A 21,285-nucleotide genomic window follows, 5' to 3' on the forward strand; every position below is an offset into this window, starting at 1 on the left:
TTTCGATATAAATCGGCAGGTTAAGATCCTTGTTTCTCTTCCAGATTCAGCACAAAAAAAGGACTACTTTATTGAAACGAGTTCTTAATTGTACCTTGTTATTATTTTATTTTATTTATTTATTTGTTTTAAGTTAAACGTCTCACGATTATGCTTTGAGGCTAAGGGAGATGGTGATGGTGACAATGAACAAATAGTAAAATGAAGGAAGTGGGAGGAAAGCACACATGTTTCTCAGTCACGAAGTCCACTTGTTGGGAGCTACGATCGAACCAGAGACTCCATACACTAGAGATAACAGCGCAGATGGAGGAGCTATTGGAACGAGAGGATATATGGCGAACTGACTGGCCTGCCAGACTTGAATCCCATCGAACACGTAAGAGGTGCTATAGGGAAACGGCTTACAGCATGCCCAGATGCACCAAGGACCATCTAGCAGTTATCGGCAGTGCTAGTGGAGGAATGCCACTAAATACAACAACTCATTACCAACTCTGTGAGCAGCATGGGAGCACGTTACAGAGTGCAAGCAGCACCACTGTTCGCAGAGCTCAAACGCTCTTTTAAAGACAATTTCACTTTTTTGTACTGTCAAGGGTAGTGTTGTAAAATTTCCGGAAATTTTGAACCCGTTGGTTAAAAACCGTTTTTTTCGGTTTCTTTCCCGAAAAATTGGGAAAATAACAAAAATCTTTGTTACAGATTAATTTCACCAGTAATGGGACCGTTTTTTTTCGAACGTGTGAAAAATGTAAGTTGAAAAATTTCAATATTGTGAATATTTAAAAAAGAATCATTCGAAAATAAAACTGTTGTAATTATTCTTGACAATCAATAGTCTGCACTTATTTGCTTCATGTGCTTTTTGGTCGTTTATTCGAGCATTAATTACAGGACTTTTACAGCTGCGTACACATCTACCATCATGAAGCATTTCTATTGCAACAAATAGGGCTCTTGAATGAAACTGAGTTCTTAGTGTGCTCTTTGATCTGGTGAAATTTTGTTAACTTTAGGGGCCGCGGTGGCTCAGTGGTAGAGCGTTCACCTCTGGTGCTTGGGGTCCCGGGTTCGATTCCAACTCCCGCCAAGTGAACTTTGTGGTGGACAAGCACCGTGTGCGTGGGTTTTCTCGGGATTCTCCCGTTTCCTCCTACTTTCTTCATTCCACCATTTCATTCATTACTCATAATCACCGTCTCCTTTAGCCTAACAGGCATAACCGTCGGACGTAAAACTCGAAGATTTCATTTCATTTCATTTTTTGTTAATTTTAACCAAATTACTTCATAAAAGAGAGAGAGCAGGAGCCAAATTTCACTAATACTCATGCACTAAAACATATAACTACTATTACTTAATATTCTAATATAGACTTTATATAAACTTTATGTACAAAATTTTGTATGTAAACAAATACCTGTTTTCTAGTGCGACAAATTATCTATAACATGAAAGTGACTATATTTGCAACTTAACAACTCTTGAACCACCAGAGCGATCTCGATAAAATTTTCAACCTTGATGAGGTTCGGGCATGGCATGGTTTTTATCATTTTCTTTTGAAGGTGACACTTGGAGGGAGAAAGGAGGATATATATTGAAAATGACCGATATTAGTGTCGAATCCATAGTCTTCGGGGTTGTTGAGATGAGCAGTGACATTTTCCGATGCTGTTTAAATAAAAATTTAGACCTGAAACATACAGGAGAGGGAAAGGGAGATGTACAAAAATTATTGAAAATGTCCGATATTGGCGTGTCGAATTCATAGCTTTCAGGTATATATATAATGGAAAATGACCGATATTAGTGTCGAATCCACAGCTTCCGGGGTCGCTGAGATGAATAGTGATACTTCCAATGCCCTTAAATCTAAATTCAGCGCCATAGCTTTGGGGCGGGGGACAGGGGATATATATATATATGAAAATGATCGATATTAGTATCGAATCCATACTTTTCGTGGTCACTGAGATAAACAGTAACATTTCCGATGCCGTTTAAATTCAAATTCATTCCAACACTTAGGGCTGAGGAGATATATAAAAATGATCGATATTAGTGTTGAATGCATGGTTTTTGGGGGTCGCTGAGATAAACAGTGACACTTCTGATGCCATTTAACTCAAATTCAGCGCTGTAGCTTCAGGGAGGGGGAAGAGTGTGATATATATATATATATATATATATATATATATATATATATATATATATATATATAAAAAAAAAAAAAAAAAACGAAAATGACCGATAGTGTCGAATCCATAGATTTTGGGGTTGCTGAGATGCACAATGACACTTCTAATGCTGTTTAAAATCGAAATTCAGGTAGGAAGATATATAAAGTGATTGAAAATGCCCGATTTTAGTGCCGAATCAAAAGTTTTCAGGGTCGCTGAGATGAACAGTCACATTTCCGATGCCGTTTAAATCCAAATTCAGCCCCCATTAATACTCCTAAAGAAGGAGGGTGACATGTAAAATTGATTGAAAATGACCGATACTGATGTCGAATTCATAGTTTTTGAGGTCCGTAAGTTCATTGGTGCCCTTTATGTCCAAAATGAAAAGTATTATCCCCGTGCGAAGAACGGGTATTCTGCTAGTCTTTAATAATAACGAACGGAAGTTTCACATGTTAAATTCTTTAATATATTTCCCGCTGCTAAAATTTACGCACTTCTGTGGTGTGTGTGTATATATACGTATATGTATGTGTAAATAAGATTTTTTTGAGTTGTTCGAAAAATATACAAATAATAAAGAGGGATTTTTATCAGAAATCATAAAGCTAAAAAGTAAAATTAAAATCTGTTGCTTTACGTAATTTCCTGCTAGCAAAATATATTGTATACATGCTGCAGACACGTTACAGTAAATAAGATTAGCATCAGGCGGAGAAATAATTTTTAAATTATATTTTCCGTTTTTTGCCAATATTTCCGAACATTTTTTTTCTAATGGTTCAAAACTTCCGGAAATTTTACAAAGTGCAAGGAAGATACGTATCTCCATAAAATATATATTTGATTTTAACATACCGGTATTAACTAAAATGATTCTGGTCCCTTTATTTTAACACTTCCCTGCCATAAAGCGGGAACTTCATGAGATTGTTTAAGATAATTTAAATGTGTCTATATTAATTAATCTAACTAGGATCATATTGTAGCCATAACTCCATTCTATCGTAGTGCTAACTTTAAGGGAGTGGTGCATATATATTTGTTGCTACAAATTTTCCCTATTTTAATACAAGGAACATAAGTACTCAATGATTTTAACTGTAAACTAGTAAATATACAATAGTTTTCATTTTAAAAGCATAATGTAGTAATAGATTCGAAAATTTAATTTTTTTCCACATTTTCCGTTTTCTTCTAAAATTTCCGGTTTTTTTTTTCCAGGACTTCACAACACTAGTCAAGGAGTCCATCATGGTCGCAATGACTTCAGTGTAAGTTATTGTTTCTGTGTAAAAGTACCGTTTATGTTCTAATCACACGTTTCTTCCTGTTGTTTCTTATATCATACTGTAGCAATACCCTCTATGTACGGTTCAAGTTTTACCAATCTAAGTCACTTGGGAGTGACACAACATGTAAAACTTACTTTCGTTCTTAAGTTTTGCACACCTGAGTACAAAATTCAAATTGGCTTATCACTCCATGCCCAGTTCAATAAACGATAAACTGGATACCCATATTAGTGATGTAAAGCGGATCTGGGTGCATGAAAAGGAAGGAGTTTTAAAATATACATGAGCTTCAATACTATTGCTTTTGGTTAACATGGAGGACGGAACGAAAATATGTACTATATTATGTAATCACATTTTTTTAAAATCATCTGACGTAATGTCACTGTATTTCTGTACCTTTGGCCTGCTAGAAAAGACTCTTAGAAGCACACAAAATCAAACAATGGAGAATATATGAGTACAAAGAACCTTCAAACAAGAGCAGGATAAAATTAACGTGACTGTACTTCGTTCCAGCCTGCTACAATGGAAACTGAGGTGCAGAGCATTGCAATGGCCACCAAATTGAGTACTATCGTTGGTGGCAGCGTGGGTTTTCAAAAGAATGGTACAGTGCGATTTTTTTTCCGTAGGTCAAGAACAACTCTCCATACTACTCCTCAGCTACAAAGGAAAATTAACTTACGCTTTCTTGCTCCTGATGATTTGGCCATATAGCAAGACATTCTGTGCAACTGGTATATTTACTACAATCTCTTTCCGCCATCCATTTACTGTCACATTTCTCTCCATTATTAAATTTCAATGTGCCGTTCTCGCTTGAACAACTGTAACAATAAATACATAAATGAATAAAACAAAGCAGCCATTCAGATACAAACAAAGCAATTTTGTAACTCACTTTACTTTCATAATCCACTTAATAATTGCTGATAGATGCTATAGGATAGATAAATAATTCAAATAAGAACAGTCTTACCTTATATTACGAAGTAGTTATAGTTTGATCAAACCGTTTCAATGTACACTGACATCTTTGTCAAAGATGTCTGAACGTTTCTAAACTAGGAACATGTGTAAAGGAACTGGGAACATGTGGGACTCTTCTGAAAGAAAAGTTAATAACCTCCCTTCTCAAAACTGTGACGAAAATTGGAAAAAAAATACGATGTTCGGTTTATTGACTTATCACTGATTTAATTTGTTGTCCTTTCTATGAGTAAAGACTGGAATGAATTTCCTGATAATTGTAATTCACCAGCACAGTGATGTCGTCGATTATTAGTATGCAAAATTATAATACTTTACTTTATGCGTATTGGAGTTTTATTATATGCCAATAATTACGCTGCTTATACTTACGTGTAAACAATACCTTCCGGGGCCACAACTGTACTGCTCTGAAAGATGTCATGAGATAAGGATAGATATAGAAATTATAGGCTTATAATAAAACTCCAATACGCGTAAGGTAAACTAATACAATTTTTCATATTTGTATGCATAACTGCGCATTACGTAAGCATGAAAACCTTAGCATATTGTAAAACATGAATTTCATGTTAGTTTTGTACTATTTATAGTTTATTGTATTTAGATCTACAACTGGATGAAAAGTGAATTACAGTAATCTAAAAATTCATCCCAATTTTAACTCGTAGGAAGGACAATAAACATACCAGAGATAAGCCAGCATGTGCTTCGTACCTCTCCCAAGAAGCCGAGTTCGTCACAGTTGTTAATTGGACGAAAAGTGAATTACAGTTATCAAAAATTCATTCCCATCAGTGACACGCCAATAAAATGGGCATCGTACCTTTTTCAAGAAGTCAAGTTCATTACAGTTTTGAGAAGTGAGGTTGTTTACTTTTTTTCAGAAGAGTTCCATAGGAAAGTAGAAACCTTCACACGTGTTTTCAGTTTAGCAATGTACGGATGCCAGGGCACACTGGAACTGTTTGACTAAATTATAACTACGAGAGGGGGACTGGAAAATTCATGAAATCACCAAGAAGAAATAAAAATTGAAACATATCATTAAAGTCATTAGAAAGGTCATATATTGTGAACCTCTCATCCCGTATATGATCATTTTATCATTGTTACTTCCTTTGTTACAGGTTCTGTAAGAAGATATAGCGGAGGATCTGAGGAAATTCGAGAAGAATGAGCTTCGCACTGTCATCAAGTTTTTTGTGCTGCAAGACAAATCCTCTATGGAAATTAATAAAACTTTGCAGAATACTTTGGAGGAACACGCTCCTGGATATACAACAGTAGCGAAGTGGGTGAGGCATTTTAAGATTGGTCATCGTGAGACTGAAGATGAACCTCGCTCAGGCAGACCTTCAAGTGCAGTGACCACGGAAAACATCAACAAAGTGCATGACATTATCATGGAGGATAGGCGCATATCGATCAGAAACATTACTGCGTGTGTGGGGATATCGCGTGAGCGTGTGGGTGTCATAATAGCAGAATATTTGGACATGCGGAAGGTCAGTGCTGCTACCTACCGTCTCTCTTGGGTTCTGGCTTCCGGAGTATTCCCTAAAGAAACAGCTGATAACAATTCAGGGCAGAGCTCATATCCTGTTCAAGCGCCAATTGATGGTGGTAAAATAAAACAAGTGATTCGACATGATAGTTTCAGAGATTTAGAGACTTAGGTTTAATTATACTTACTTTTAAGCCGACTATTCATAAGGATTCGCACACACATAAATAAAGAAGAAAATATCACCTTAGACGAACTCTTATTTATTGAATAGACACATACGTGTGTACGGAGTAAATGGAAAGATATTAATAACACACAAAATTTTCACTTCACATAGCACGAATGCTTAGACAGAGGAAATTACACGCACAAACTGAATGAATGAAATCGATGAAGATAAAACGCTTGATATCACAAAATAGACGTAGATATGTATATGATAGATGAAAACACTCATTGCCCTTTAGTTATTGTAAACACTTGCACTGAACCGCTATTTACACTGACATGAGACTTTCACTGCATAGTTGGGGCAAGAGTGTGGGAATGGAGGGAACACTAACTCCTGATGAAGCTTCGCAACTCAGAAAATGCTGTACTTAGAAGATAATTATTGGAACATCACTTCGTTCACTTTTCCGGTTGGTACGGCAATTATGATTTCACTACCTACTTGATAACTCTTCACAATTATCCTGTACTGATACGTAGGTAAATATCTCCGTAAGAGATTTTTCGTTCCTTCTTTTCCCAGTGATAAGCGCCAACTCCTCGCTTTTGCTAACACTCGGGAACATCCCGATCATCATGCCTCGGGTTGGCAGTACATTATAAAAATTAATAAGAGAAGTATCGAAGTTTGTATATTCCTACATAATATAAATATAATGGTGGTAGATTTAAGAGCTCTGGCAACACATGTTTCAGTTCTGTAGGAACGAAAACTCGAAGACAACGACTAAACAAGTGTTGCAGACTAAACTTGGAGATTTCTTCCACGACTGATGGATTTTTCCATCACCATGTTTTCAGCCATGTTTTCAGCCTATGGTTCTACATAAAACAGTTCAGTGGAAAAGAATGCACATTGGCAATTGTGAAGCATAGTCATTTCGTCTGCGACTCATGCAGGCTATGAGCACTGTTCCCACGGTAGGAAGGATGACGAAACGTTAATGCGTGGGAATACAACATTTAACGAGCACTCACTCACATTGTAACAACTTTATGTTTAAAAAGATTTCCAAACAGTAATAATTGTTGTTGTGAAAAACATATAAAACAGTCACAGTAGCGAAAACCATGGGTTGGTAACTTCACTTAGGAAAAAAAAAAAAAAAAAAAAGTTTGCTGTTTCGAAGCACTTTGTTAAGACGATAAGAGTTGAGTTGAGAAACAACGGGTCCTTTGTTTTGTTGTCAGAGGCGATAAAAACTGAGGAACACCTGCGGTTAAAGAAAGAACTGAGTTTCTCACCAGCTTGTAAGCGTTCAGAACCAAGCAAGAAAAATAACTTTTCTTTTCCGTGAATAAATCAATGAATAACAGTTAGAAAGAAATACACTGTCTGTCCAAAAGTGTAACCTTGTGGCCATGCTGACTGGCACAGTGCCAAATGGATCCCAAAATGTTTGAATGCTGACCAGAACAGAACACGGGTGCAGATGTCACAGGAAATTTTGCAAAAGTTTCAAAACCCGGTAAATTCTTGCGCAGTATGGTGACAGAAGATGAAACATGGCTGCACTAATATGATCCAGAGACTAAACAGAATCCATGGAGTGGCGCCACAGTGGATCTCCTCGACTGAAGAAATCCCGAAGCCAAAGATCAGCTGGGAAGGTGCTTGCATCAGTGTTTTGGGATAAGGACGGTGTCATCCTTATCAAATATCTTAAAAAGGGCGAAACCATCAATGCTGGGGTTTATTCCAAATATTTGATTGAGCTGAAGGAGGCTATGAAGAAAAAACATCGGGAAAAGTGAGCAGTGGTGTTCAGTTTCTCCAGGACAATGCACCTTCCCACAATGCTCATCAAACCATGCAATTGCTGGTGGATCTGGGCTTCACCTGTGTACCTCACCCACCCTACTCACTTGATCTGCCCCCCTCCGACTATTACCTCTTCCCACATCTCAAAGGCAAACATTTTCTATCCGATGAGACACTGATTGCGCCAGGTGGAGGCCTGATTTGCACATCAGGACAAGACCTTCTATTTGCAAGGGTTAGAAAGGTTCCAACATCGTTGTGAAAAGTGTACTGAGCTTCGGGGGGAATACGTTGAATAGTGTATTAAAATGGTTCTTCTAGGTAAATTTCTTCTTGGTGATTTCATGAACTTGCCAGCCTCCCCTCGTACTTCGTGATACAAAACGGACTGTAATTCAGACACAAAACTAACACAATATTTTTACCTTGTAAAATCATGTCTTAGTAAATTTTATCAGATAAACTTCTTTCGAGTGGTGTGTTATGCTTGAGTATTTATAGAAAGAGTTTATCTTATGCAATAGACACGGTAAGAAGACAAGACAGTTTCTTGAAGAAAGGTTTCCGTTCAAATCATCAAAAGAGAATTTTGCGAGGAAAAACTTTGTGAATGCATGTCCTGCGTGTTAGCTATTCAATTTTAATGATACTTATTACCATATGTCATGTAGTCTAAAAAGTAATGAGCCTTTTGCCCATGAGATGGTGTTACTGTCCCAAATCTTAGAGTATCAGTCGCAGTCGCAGTGGGTTAGGTATAACGTCATTAGGAAGTGAGGATGAATTAATTTTCCACAAAATTGCGCTACATTTTACAATTTTCATTCCGTAAAAACACAAATGCTGCACAGGCCCGTGAAGAAATTTGTGCTGTTTATGGATAAGTTATTTTATCTAAAGCAACAGCCAAACGATAGTTTAGTCGCTTTCGTTCTCGAAATTTCGATGTCCAAGATGCCCCTCACAGTGGGCAATCAATCACAGAAAAACTGAATGATGTTCTGGCAAAAGTCCAGCAAGATCGGCATTTATGACATCGTAAATGACCTAAGCATCACCAAATAGTGTTAAACCGTTTTGGGGAAAGCTGACTACAAAAAGAAGCTTGAAGTTTGGATGCCACATGATCTGACTCAAAAACATTTCCTAGATCGAATTTCTACCTGCGAATCTCTACCCAAATGTGACCAACTCGAGCCATTTCTGAAGCAGTTAATCACGAGAGATAAAAAAAAAAAAAAAAAAAAAAAAAATGAATAGCCTACAACAATAATGTCCGTAAACAGTCATGGTCGAAACGAGATCCACTGTCTATACCAAAGCCCACACTGGCGCCCAGGAATGTTCTGTTGTTCATTTGGTGGGACTAAAAGGGAATCGTGTATCACGAGCTGCTACTGTTGGGCAGAACGATAAGCTCCGACCCACATTGTCAACTATAGCGCGAGTGTGTTTAGCAATTCAAAGAAATGGCTGGAATCGATCAAAGAAAAGGATTTATACCACGCTGACCGTATGCATCTTTAATGATCCGGCAGAACTTAAAAGAGCTAGACTGGGAAGTTTTAATGCATCCAACGTACAGTCCGTCACCCAACACCGTCAATCTTTCATTTGTTTAGGCCTCTGCAGAACTTCGTGAATGATGTTAAGTTAGTTTCAAAAGATGACTGAAAACAAAGTGTCACAATATTTTGATCTGAAACCACGGAAGTTTTAAAGTGATGGTGTTATGGTGTTGGGAAAAATGGCGGGAGATCATCGAACAAAATGGTGCATATGTGATTTCCTAATGTTATTTCCAAATTCCAATAAATGCACTCTCAATGTTGACCTCCAAAAGCTCAATATTTTTGGACAATCTAATATATATTTTCTTAGCATATCATCCATAATCTTTTTCTTACCTTTCTAAAGTAGATTTCCGACTCGAGTAACAGTAGCTTGAATTATCACCATTGGCTCCGCTAATGAAACAATAAGAGCACCCCAAGGAACCTAAGCAACGTTCCTTAGTCTGAAACAGAGCACATAGATCATCTGGAAGATTGATTTTTGTTACGTAACTCTGTATTCCACCATCGAAACCACCAATAACGTACGCAGAGCCTGTATCTGGATCTCGAGTCATAGCTTGTGCATAGGTAGCAGGAGGTGGAATACCGACAATATCAATATCTGAAAAACAATTAAGTGCAGACAGACATTAACAATATTTAACGAAATAGCAGCAATGAAACACAGCAAGCACTGAATATTATTACAAAATAAAAGTCTGTATAATAATGATAATATAAATTCCTTTTCACTAATCTTAACAGCAGAATGAAGGTGAAAGTTATGTCATATATTGCATTTAATATGTTCTACCATTTGTTAATCACGTTTCTACACATTTAACGCAAATATTGACTAATCATTGCACGAAAATTGAATTAAAATGAAATTATATCTAGTTTTAATGTTCTACATCCACATAGTTACATGACTAGTGTATTCGTCCTTAGCATGAGAGATCCATGTTCATTTCAGATTTAAGTTAAATTGTAGGCCCATGTCTCCTATACTCTCGAAGCTGAACAGAAAAGTTTAACTACAAAAAGGGAGAAATTATACCTACTATTTATCTCAAAAACATACTTTATAACGTCTAAACTTCCAAACTTTTGAAGCTGTTCAATTTTAATCTTCAAACAAAAATTGGTCAAAAACGTAAAAAGCAGAACATACAGCAAAATATATAATAAAAGTTGTCAAATGTCCCAGTAATTGGTGCAGCTCCAATCAACTATCACCCAGCAGGCCGGCAGTCAATGACGGCAAAACTTGTTGCTGTAGCTGATGGCATTTCATCAGAAAGAATGTGTTGCACTACAAGATGTTTACTAAAACCATTTTCCAGCTTCTTAATTATGCTTCGCAAGTTAGTGCATATAAGTACACGAAGAAGACAATGCTGAAGTGCATGGTCGAGGGAAAATCTTACTGCTTTTAGATCAGCACTGACAATTAAACACAGGCGGTGCAGATTAAATTTTAAGTTGTCCTCGTTCGTGACGAAAGCAAACCAACAGAATTATTATCTCTGGAATCGTCTGTATATAATATATTAAAATCGGGGTACTATTCAAGCAACACTTTTAAGTATTGAAGGTATTCATATGTGCTGACTGAAGTGGACAATAATCAGAGATATAGCCTTAACTGAGTCATCAGCCATAGTTGAAGAGTACGAAAAGTGCAGTGAACAAAAAGACTGCTACATACATTAGTCCGAGATGAGACTCGTAAGCACGAACGAACAATGGAAGTGTATTCCAAAGGTGTTCTGGATATCGGTAGTAAATATCCCCGGAGGCAACGGTGGTCAGTAATCCAACGAACATGAATTGTACAGTTTTGGAAAAATCTCTCATGATTATATGCCAACGGTAGTTCTTGTGCGTAAGGGAAACTTCAGTATCTTCAGTTCCGCCGAGAGGAATTTTCGGAAACGCTAAAAAAAAAATTCCCTAATTCTTAATTTCGAATGGAACAGCAGTGGCTCCGTGGTAGAGCGTTCACTTCTAGTGCGTGGGGTCCCTGGTTCGATCCCAGCTCACGCCAAGTGGGCTTTCTGGTGAATAAACACCGTGAGCGTGGGTTTTTTGGGGTTCCTCCGTTTTCTCCCACTCTCTTCATTCCACCATTTAATTGTTTCACATCATCCCGTCTCCTTTAGCTTATCCGGCATAACCGTAGAATATTAAAATGGTTTGAGGAAAGTCAGGAAGAAGATAAACACTTCCTCTGGCAGGCCCAATCCCTGGTTCTGAACATAATTGAACATCTGTGGTCTGGTTTGGACACACAAATCCAGCGCAGACTTCCGTCTCCATCTTCTCTAACGGAACTGAATGATTTATTATATACGGAATGGTGTAATGTTCCATTAGCTACCATCCACCCATCCACCGTCGCATCAGAACTGCTCTGAGGGAGAAAAGTGGCCCTTAATGTGGTAAGCTGTACTTTTTTCAGATGTTTCAATTAAAGTAATAATGATAAGTACATGTACGTACTGCTGCCCATACTTAACACTGTCTTCAGAACCGTTTTCGCTTTCTTCATGGTAGCTACAGACGAGTCAAATGTTTACATTCGTTTCAATTTCAGACGAGAAGAAAGGGAAAGAAATCACAATTGAAGCTAGTTAAGTGTACGTGTGGAGAGTAGGGTACACATTCGGTGTTATTCTTGACAAAATACTGAGACAACTTCTGAATTCACATTGCAGAGACAAGCGTTATGCAACTGAACGTGTGAAGTTTCTGTCATGCAAAGTGTATATGCTCTGGAAATCAGTTAACAATTATCCGATGATCTTCATGAACAATGGCGGCAGGAGGGTTGATTATTAATTGTTATGGCCAGAGCGCACGGACTATCTATCCCTGTCATCGAAATGCGAATGATCGTAGCAGAGCTTGTTCGGGCACATGATGGATTTCTTGAGAACGACATTAAATTTCAAGATTGTATACTGTTCTTACTGTATCTATTCCATCTTGGGATTGCAGCTTGAGAATGGAACTAGTTTGCCACAATGTCATTCGTTCATTGCTGTCAGGTACATGGAGCAAATACACTGTTCATCCATATTCATAATTACAACGAATGACATGCTTACCTCTTAAATATGCTTACCATCTTCTCAAACCACTCATCGTCGAAACTTTCCTGTGTGTTACATAATAATAGTGCACCTGCAGAGTGTTTCAAATGAGGTTCTATAACCAAAATACTTAACAACATTCATTAATCTTTATAATGGAAATATAGAGAATCAAACTTACCTTTTTGTATTAATCTAATCCATAAATTGCACGAATATACATAGGCAATCAGAGAATCTGTAGTGTTATGAGGTTCTGTGCGACCACCAAAAACAAGCATATAATCTTCAGCTGTCACGGCAGAGTGTAGGAATCTCGCACGAGGCTACGAAAGAGTAAAGATGTGTTAGCTGGAATATAACAATCATTACCGCTTCATATACAGTCATGTTTACAAAACTGAACATCCACTTTTCCTTTAGGTCTCTTTAGTTACATTCACAGACAGAATAATTTGATTGGAGTCTTATCTCGAGAAGGACATCAAGCTTCTGAAAGTCAGATATTCCAAAGATGTTTGAACGTGACTCTTACATCTTGCTTTAAATTAGGAAATTAAGTTACGACTTGAAACACTAAAATTATGTTTGAATCAACATAATACTCTATGCGCTGCAGTATTACGTAAATATAGTTCTTTATGAAAAATCTTATTACGAACCATATGGATTTTAATTCTCTGGAAACTACCTTACATCAATAACAAAATAAATAAATAATTACCAGTAACTTTCTCGTGTTTTTATTTTTAAAATCCTTATATTTCAATACTACATATGATCCTCGATCTTCATCAGAATGGACTTCACTTTTGCATATAAAATATGAGACCTTTAACGTATTGACCTTCGTCAATATAATCTTCAAAGTAGCAAAATATTGATTCCGATTCTGCTTTTATCAATTGTGAAAAAGGATAAAATCAATAGGGAAAAGGACTATTGAATTCAGTATCGACTAAGGACTTCTCTAATTCTCTTCTTTCATCTTCGTTTTAAAATTCGCTTACCGAGCTTTAATCCTCGATATATCTATATCTAAAAGATGACGTCAACAATTGTACAAAGAAGGATGAATGAAACAAATTATCTAAGCTTACACAAATTACAACACTTCTTCGGTGAAGAATCAGAAACACGTCCAGGAATAGTAATCAAAACATGATCTTAATATTATAACAACTCTTGTTATTGCCTGCTATAGCTCACTAGTTCTTTTCTTCTTGCTTAAAATTGCTCTGTCGCAAGAACTTGTACTATTTTTTTTTTTTTTTTTTTTCATTACCTTCCTTCACACAACTCCTGAACGATAGATTCGATTATTATATACACATACGAGGTCATCCAGGAAGTAATGACCGTTTTGTTATACAAAATGAAAAAAACAAAATTTATCGAAAAAAACAATCTATTACATACCTGACGCCTCTCTACATAATCACTACCTTCATTTTAAACATTTCTTGCATCTGTTCACGAGCTTCAAAATTCCCATGTTATACTCTTCTGATATCAGTTCATGAAGCCAGGTGGTCACTGCATTCTCCAACTCTTCAGCACTTCCAAAACGTTTTCCGTCCAGAAACTCTTTCGGCTTGGAAAAGGTGGAAATCGCTAGAAGAAGTTCCGAACTAGAGGGAAAATGATCAGAAATTTTCCATCCGAATTGATCCAGCAATTCATGGGTTGCAGCAGCAGTGTGAGGGCGGTATTGTCGTGAAGAAGCACAATTCCTCCAGAAACATTTCTCGCATCCCGTTTTGGATGGCTCGCCGTAGTTTTGTTAGAATTTCATAATAACGATTTGCGATTTATTTTGACATGAAATCCACCAAAAGAACACCTTTACGATCCCAAAAGACGGTTGCCATGACCTTTTGTGTTGAGAGAATCTGTCTGAATTTTCTCGGTTTTTTGGATGGTGAGGGATGATGCCACTCAAGTAACTGGCACTTGCTCTTTGGAGTGATATTAGACCCCCAGGTCTCATCACCAGTCACAATCCGATCAAGAAAGACGTCTTCATCTATGTGGTATTGTGTCAAGAAAGTAAAGGCTGAGCCTGTTTTTTGAGTTTTGTGTTGCTCAATTAGTTGCCGAGGAACCCATGGTGAACAAATTTTGCTGTAGCCGAGATGTTGCGACACAATTTCCCAAGCAAAGAACGAAAAATGTCTGGAAATACAATATGCAATTCGTCGAGAGTTACGTGAATGCCTGGAAAGATTCTGTTGTTCACTGCAGTCTTCAGGTCTTCTCTGATGAGTGATGGGCGTCCACGTAGAGATTCATCGTGCATATTTGTTCGTCTATTGCTGAACATTTCAAGTCCTTTGTTGAACATTTCAAATCTAACGCTCTTTACCTCACAGTTGGCGGGATTTTCAATCGCACAGTTCATTTTGACCATGCCAACTGCACACGGGTGACTTCTCGCAACATCCATTGACAGCGTTATGAGCACAGCTGTTACGGAAGTCAGCTGACCCTGAATGAGAAAAATGAGTGAACTGCGCGGCGAAAATGCGCGAGCGGTCTTTTGTTTGAATGTAATGACCACTAGGCTTAATGAACTAGCAGCAGAAGGGTATCACATGGGAATTCTGAAGCTCGTGAACAGACACGACAGATTAACTAAAAATTGGCTACTTACCAGTGAATCCTTCCTTGAAAAATTTGAAGGTTTTGACGTTTCGGAACTCTCAGCTGGTTCCTTCTACAGTGGCAAGGTAAAAAGGACTAAAACGGAACAGAAATCTCCTTTCCGTTTTAATCCTTTTTACCTTGCCATTGAGGAAGGAACCAGCTGAGAGTTCCGAAACGTCAAAACCTTTAAATTTTTCAAGGAAGGATTCATTGGTAAGTAGAAGATTTTTTGTTAATTTTGAATATCCCCCCATGCGCCCATGTAATTATAGACACGACAGATGTTTAAATGAAGGTGGTGATTATATAGAGAAGCAAGAAAAGCTTCAGTGTATAACAGAACTGTTTATTTATTCTTCAGAGTACACTTCTTCTATAAGCTCATTGCATTTTCAGACTAAATACAGCACTAAGCTGAAAAACGGACTAAAACCATGTTTAACTTACGAATATCTACTATGAACGCAAGACAGCCAACTACTTAAACATTTTGAATACTGCATTCACTACATGATATTCATTCAGATTATTCATTAATAAGAAATTTCAAGATGTAGTTCATGAAGGATATATATAAATATTAAAACTAACACTCAATGTTGCATTCAGAAGCATATAATATATTGCATTATTATAATTTTCAAGGCACCATTTGCACACTGAAATAAAATAACAGTTTCTAAAAATTCAACCCACTAAAATAAAGATACAGTGACTTCCAAATTATTCATTAGACTGAATAAACCATAAAGGCAGATCAATAAGTAACGTACAATTTATGTAATATGATGCTGAGCTTGGACGTGAAAACTGAGAGAGAATACTTTGAAATTCCCACTGTAGTTGACAGTTGTTCGACCAGGTATACCTCTAGCGGCAGAAACAGAACTACCGAGCAGAAATTGCGCTTGGGTGTTACAGTCGTTTATTGTGAAATGCAGAGGTGTAGTTCGTTTTTGTGAGGAAAAGGACAAAAACTCGAGTGAAATTCAAAAAGAAAGGTATCTAAAAATGGCACCCACGGACTACAGCCCACACTATTCTACAAGCAGAAATAAAGGGAAAAAATATATTTGTGTACCTCTCATGTCTTCGTCTGGAGACGCGAACTGCACTATGTGGCAATGTCACAGATAAAGAATCATAGAGTAGATTTACCAATCCATCGAATAGTCACATCGATTCTTTCCAAATGGCAGTTAAAGTCGATAGACGTTAATACTAGCACCACTAGTGTAACAATCTATGTAACTGCTTGATGGATTAGTACAGCAATGGTAATGGCTGCCACATAGTGAAATTTTGACTCCCTGTAGCGGCTGAAGAAGGCAACGGAGGGTATACCATTATTTAGCATTTTCGCTTATTTTAATCCGTAGAAAGCGCTCTGTTGTCTATGGGCGCCATTTTGAGAACATTCGACATATATATACACCCTCCATTCCAAAAGAAACCGAACGTTTTAAAAAAACAAAAAAGCAATGTACATTTTGGAACAAATCATTTTTATTAATCAATGTATTCCCCTTCTGCATCGATACACATATTTGCACGCTCCAACAAGTTGTCAAACGACTTCTCCATGTCCTTTATTGGAATGGTCTTTAGGACGGCGGTCGTCGCCTTCTCAATGGCATCAATCGATGCGTGCCACTTTCCTTTCATCGCCAAATGCAGTTTCGGGAACAGATAGAAATCGCACGGAGCGAGATCTGGTGAATAGGGCGGATGATGCAACCGAATAATGTGATTTTTTACCAAAAATTCAGTTACAAGTCGCGAACGATGTGATGGTTCATTATCGTCCAAAAGAGTCCAACTGCCGATTTCGCGATATTCGGGCCGAATACGACGAATTCTTGCCAGCAAACGCTTCATGACGCCCAAGTAAAACTCTCCAGTGACTGTCTGGCCGGGCTGAACAAATTCTTTGTGGATAATTCCTTTTGAATCGTAAAAACAAATCAGCATCACCTTAACTTTTGACTTCACCAAGCGACTTTTTTTGGGTGTTCCTTCATCCGGCGCTCTCCATTCAGCACTTTGCCGCTTTGTTTCGGGCTCATATTCAAAACACCACGTCTCGTCACTAGTTACAATCGATTTCAAGAAGTTTTGATCCTGCCGAGCACTTTTAACGATGTCTTTGCAATGCGCAAGTCGATCAACTTTTTGGTCTTCGGTGAGTTTGTGTGGTACAAACCGCGAATTAACCTTCTTAAGGCCCAAAACTTCGGTCAAAATGCGGTATGCGGTTGTTTGAGGAATGCCTAATTCCATTTCAATAACTTTCACCGACGATTTTTTGTTATGTTTGATGAATTCACGCACTTTTTCGATGTTTTCTTCCGATAATCCGGTTCTGGGACGGCCTAATCTTTCGTCATCATCCAGCGTCTCTCTACCCGATTTGAATCGCCTGAACCACTCGTAAACTTGCGTACGGGATAGACACTCATCACCATATGCAGTTTGTAGCATTTGATGCGTTTCACTAAAAGTTTTACCCAGTTTAACACAAAACTCAATTGCGGCTAGTTGTTTGAAACTCATTTTCCGACTGATGTACACAACACACTGACAGTTGAAACGCAATAACTTTGTTGCCGTGCATCCAAATGTCATGACATTTATACCAGTTGTTAATGAGGGACTACGCCATCTACCGGTAAAATATTACAACAGATGGCACTAGTGGTACTATTTGTTTTCAAAAGTTCGGTTTCTTTTGGAATGGAGGGTATATATATATATATATATACATGGGAAGAAGACTGTATGAGCTGTAGCAACATCTTTAGTTAACGCAAATTATTTGAAGAGAGCAGTGTGAATCTTGCGGATTTGCTACGTGTCGGACATCCAGTAACAGCATCAAGCGAACAGAATGTCACCGACACTGAAGAAGCAATTCGTAAAAGCGGCGAATCCATCAAAGAACATTGTCAAGTTGCGCTTGAAACGGAAGTTAAAATAAAATAAAATAAACAGAACACAAAATGAAATATCAAAAAATGAGTTTATTTAATTACAGAAATCTCCGATAAAATTATGTGTAATATATTAAGAATGTATTTTTGTTTACTCTCTCCGTAAATGCCGAATGCTAAGAGTTTATTTCTATTTATTGCACCCAAACTTACCAGATTGTATGCTGGTGGATTACTATTCTTGCTGACAGGAAGTTGCGACCACTGGCGAGTAGGATAATGAAGCACATACAACTCATTTGATATAACTGTTCTATTTACTTTGTATAGATAGCCACCGAACACGTAAAAATTCTCGCTGCTTGCGTGGTATACTGTACTATGACCATATACACCTGCAATGACAGGAGTATACACATTTAGGAACTCAATATGGATTTCAAATTAAATCATCTTAGATACATGTTTCGTTTCAAGCTTACTAATCGCCAGATTTAAAAGAAAGAAGAAGAAACTAACTTTATGACGTACAAACAAAAAGAAAACGAAAACTTCCACAAAATCTCATTTTCATAAAATAAATAAGTCGTCTTTGTATCTAATGGTTAGGGCCGAAAGCAATCATGGATAAGAACTCCAACTTTAAAAAATACCTAAAAAATAAAGTTTATTCATTTATTTTTAAAAATGTCTTCGAAAATTACCAACCATTATTAGATTGAAATCAGTCAAAGGTAAGTGAATTTATCTCCCCTTCCTCTCGACTTCTAAAAACATATTATACAACATTTGTAAACGTTTTTCCATTTTTTCATAAAACATCCCTTAGCGATAGATTCAACATTTCCTATTGCTTGAAACTAAAATCGGTCAGTTATAAGGAAGTATATGCATTCTACACTCAACTTAAAAACATCGTTTGTTCCTTACTACCACAAATAGATGTCGTTTCTGTACATAGTAGAAAACTTCCTAGGAGCGGAAAGTATATGCATTTGTCTGCTGCTATCCTACCTATGGATAAGAACCCAAAACTTTTGGAAAAGGAAGATGTTTATATACCGGTAATATTATAGTGCTAGAAACGAACTATTTCCAATGTACAGTCTTGTTCAAAAAAAATCTGCCCCCTACCTCTCTCTGAAAAGTCTAGTACTTTTATTCGCAATTGGAATTAAATGAAAACTTTTTTTTTTTTAATTAATAAGACTGTACAGAGGTCAACACAATAAAATTATCTAACAGAAAACAATCTGTCCTTGTTAGAAGTTCTGTACTCAAGTGTAAACACATAAACCTTACAGCCGTAAGACCAGTTTTTGCATCTTCGAGATTAAAAAAAAAAAAAAAGAAAATTAAAGCACTAAAATAAAGGCTATTTATAAATTAGTTATTTGTTAAATACCAATTCACTGAAAAAATTATCTACAATTTATTTTCTTAAAAGATTGGTACATTTATATTTCACAAATAGTTCGAAATGTATTTTGTGTAAACCACCTCAAAATTCAATATTATATTGAATCTTAAGTTATCCCTTACGATAATGCTAAATGATAGCATGCACTATGATGCACGTTTGAGGAAGAAAAATTGAACATAAACTAGACTGTATTGTCCAACCAGTGACACTAATAAGAAAGGAATTTGTAAGTTGAATTATCCAAGTACGACGCTACAATTCAGGACTATTTTACGACTTTTTAAAGTAGGTATCAACGAATAAAGTATTATAACTTTTTAAGAAGCCAACTGCCAAAACATTAGGTTGTGCATTCCTTAGGGGGAAAAAAACAGTATTTCTTCCACAAAAGTATTATTTGTTGAACTTCAAAATTTGCATTTATCACGAAAATTACGTACCAACAGGTTTATTTCCAAAGGTCTCAAGAAGGTTCCACGCATCTGTTCGAAGATCATACTCCCAAACTGATTCCAGAAATCCGTATGTAGGACTAAATCCTCCAATGACGATGAGACTTTCCGAGTCACCATGACGTCTCAGAGTTAATGTATGTCCAGCTAATGGTGGGGGATTATTATCTTCCTGTATAAATAAATTACTTATTTATTAATAATATAATCAGACATCCAGTTTTTATACAGTAAAATTGATAAAAAGAAGCCTGCTCTTAGCAATGTCAAAATTATGTACTACCAAACACATACTGATATTGTAGAAAAAAATATATATAGAGATACCAACTATTTATGTACTTTCCGTAATTATTACTGATTACTACCCTCTTAACGGGATTAAGGATATGACAAAAATTTCTTCGGAAAATGACGAGCTTGAATCTCATAGCTATTCTATATGAGGTAAGTCAGTTTAATTTCAATGTAAGGAAATTTTACAAAGCAGACTCTAACTATCTACTAAAGAAAACGTCCATCCATGGCAGACATGTGATGTGTTCGACGAACGTACGTTTGTGTCTCTTTACACGTTGATATCTACCGATTCGAAATTACTGTTCCCATGCTTTCGGCCTTCGCTAACTCTGCCAATATGCTCAGAGGACCTTTTTTTTTTTATTTTTTTTTTTATTTTTTTAATTTTTATTTTATTTTATTTTATTTTTTTTTTTCGGTGTCAGGAATCACCTTCCGACATTTGTTACATTAATTAAGTTGGATCCTGTATCTAAATAGCTCGAAAGTCCAAAATAGCCATAATAGTAACACACAACAGGAAAAATTTTAAAAACTTCACTGTGTGTTAACAATTCCAATCTCACAAATAAACGTGAGAATAGAGCCACTAGCTCGAAACGCTCTCTGAAATCTGAGTATTCCGGACATTCCACAAGAATATGCTTAATACTTATAAAGACGATGCACTCTGTGCAATATGGACGTTTAGCGCCACGCACTGAATAGGAATGAGTGAGATGAATGTCCGATATGAAGTGTGGATCGGACACTTCGTTTTGGCGACTAGTATGGACGACGTCTACTAGTTGCCCAAACTAGGTTTTATTGAGTGGTTATATTGATAAATGGGGGAAACATTTTCGCTCACCTGGTCCCAATATGTTTACAAGTGAAAGCGCATCCATTGGAAGAAATTAA

At 36.9% G+C, this 21,285-nt stretch overlaps 1 protein-coding gene across 1 annotated transcript in view; it reads right to left on the minus strand.

The window, feature by feature from the left end:
• Positions 1-21,285, minus strand: part of Megf8 (multiple EGF like domains 8) — a 155,389-nt gene that overhangs the window by 49,345 nt on the left and 84,759 nt on the right. Inside the window, exons 22-26 of the mRNA XM_081740937.1 lie at positions 20,074-20,257; positions 18,424-18,605; positions 12,816-12,960; positions 9,888-10,158; positions 4,173-4,314 (exon numbers count right to left, since the gene is read on the minus strand). Of these exons, the coding sequence (XP_081597063.1) occupies positions 4,173-4,314; positions 9,888-10,158; positions 12,816-12,960; positions 18,424-18,605; positions 20,074-20,257 (924 nt within the window). The remainder of the gene's footprint in view (positions 1-4,172; positions 4,315-9,887; positions 10,159-12,815; positions 12,961-18,423; positions 18,606-20,073; positions 20,258-21,285) is intronic.

The sequence above is a fragment of the Thermobia domestica genome, chromosome 2 (assembly GCF_964235325.1).
Source record: "Thermobia domestica chromosome 2, izTheDome1.hap1.1, whole genome shotgun sequence".
Lineage (NCBI taxonomy): Eukaryota > Metazoa > Arthropoda > Insecta > Zygentoma > Lepismatidae > Thermobia > Thermobia domestica.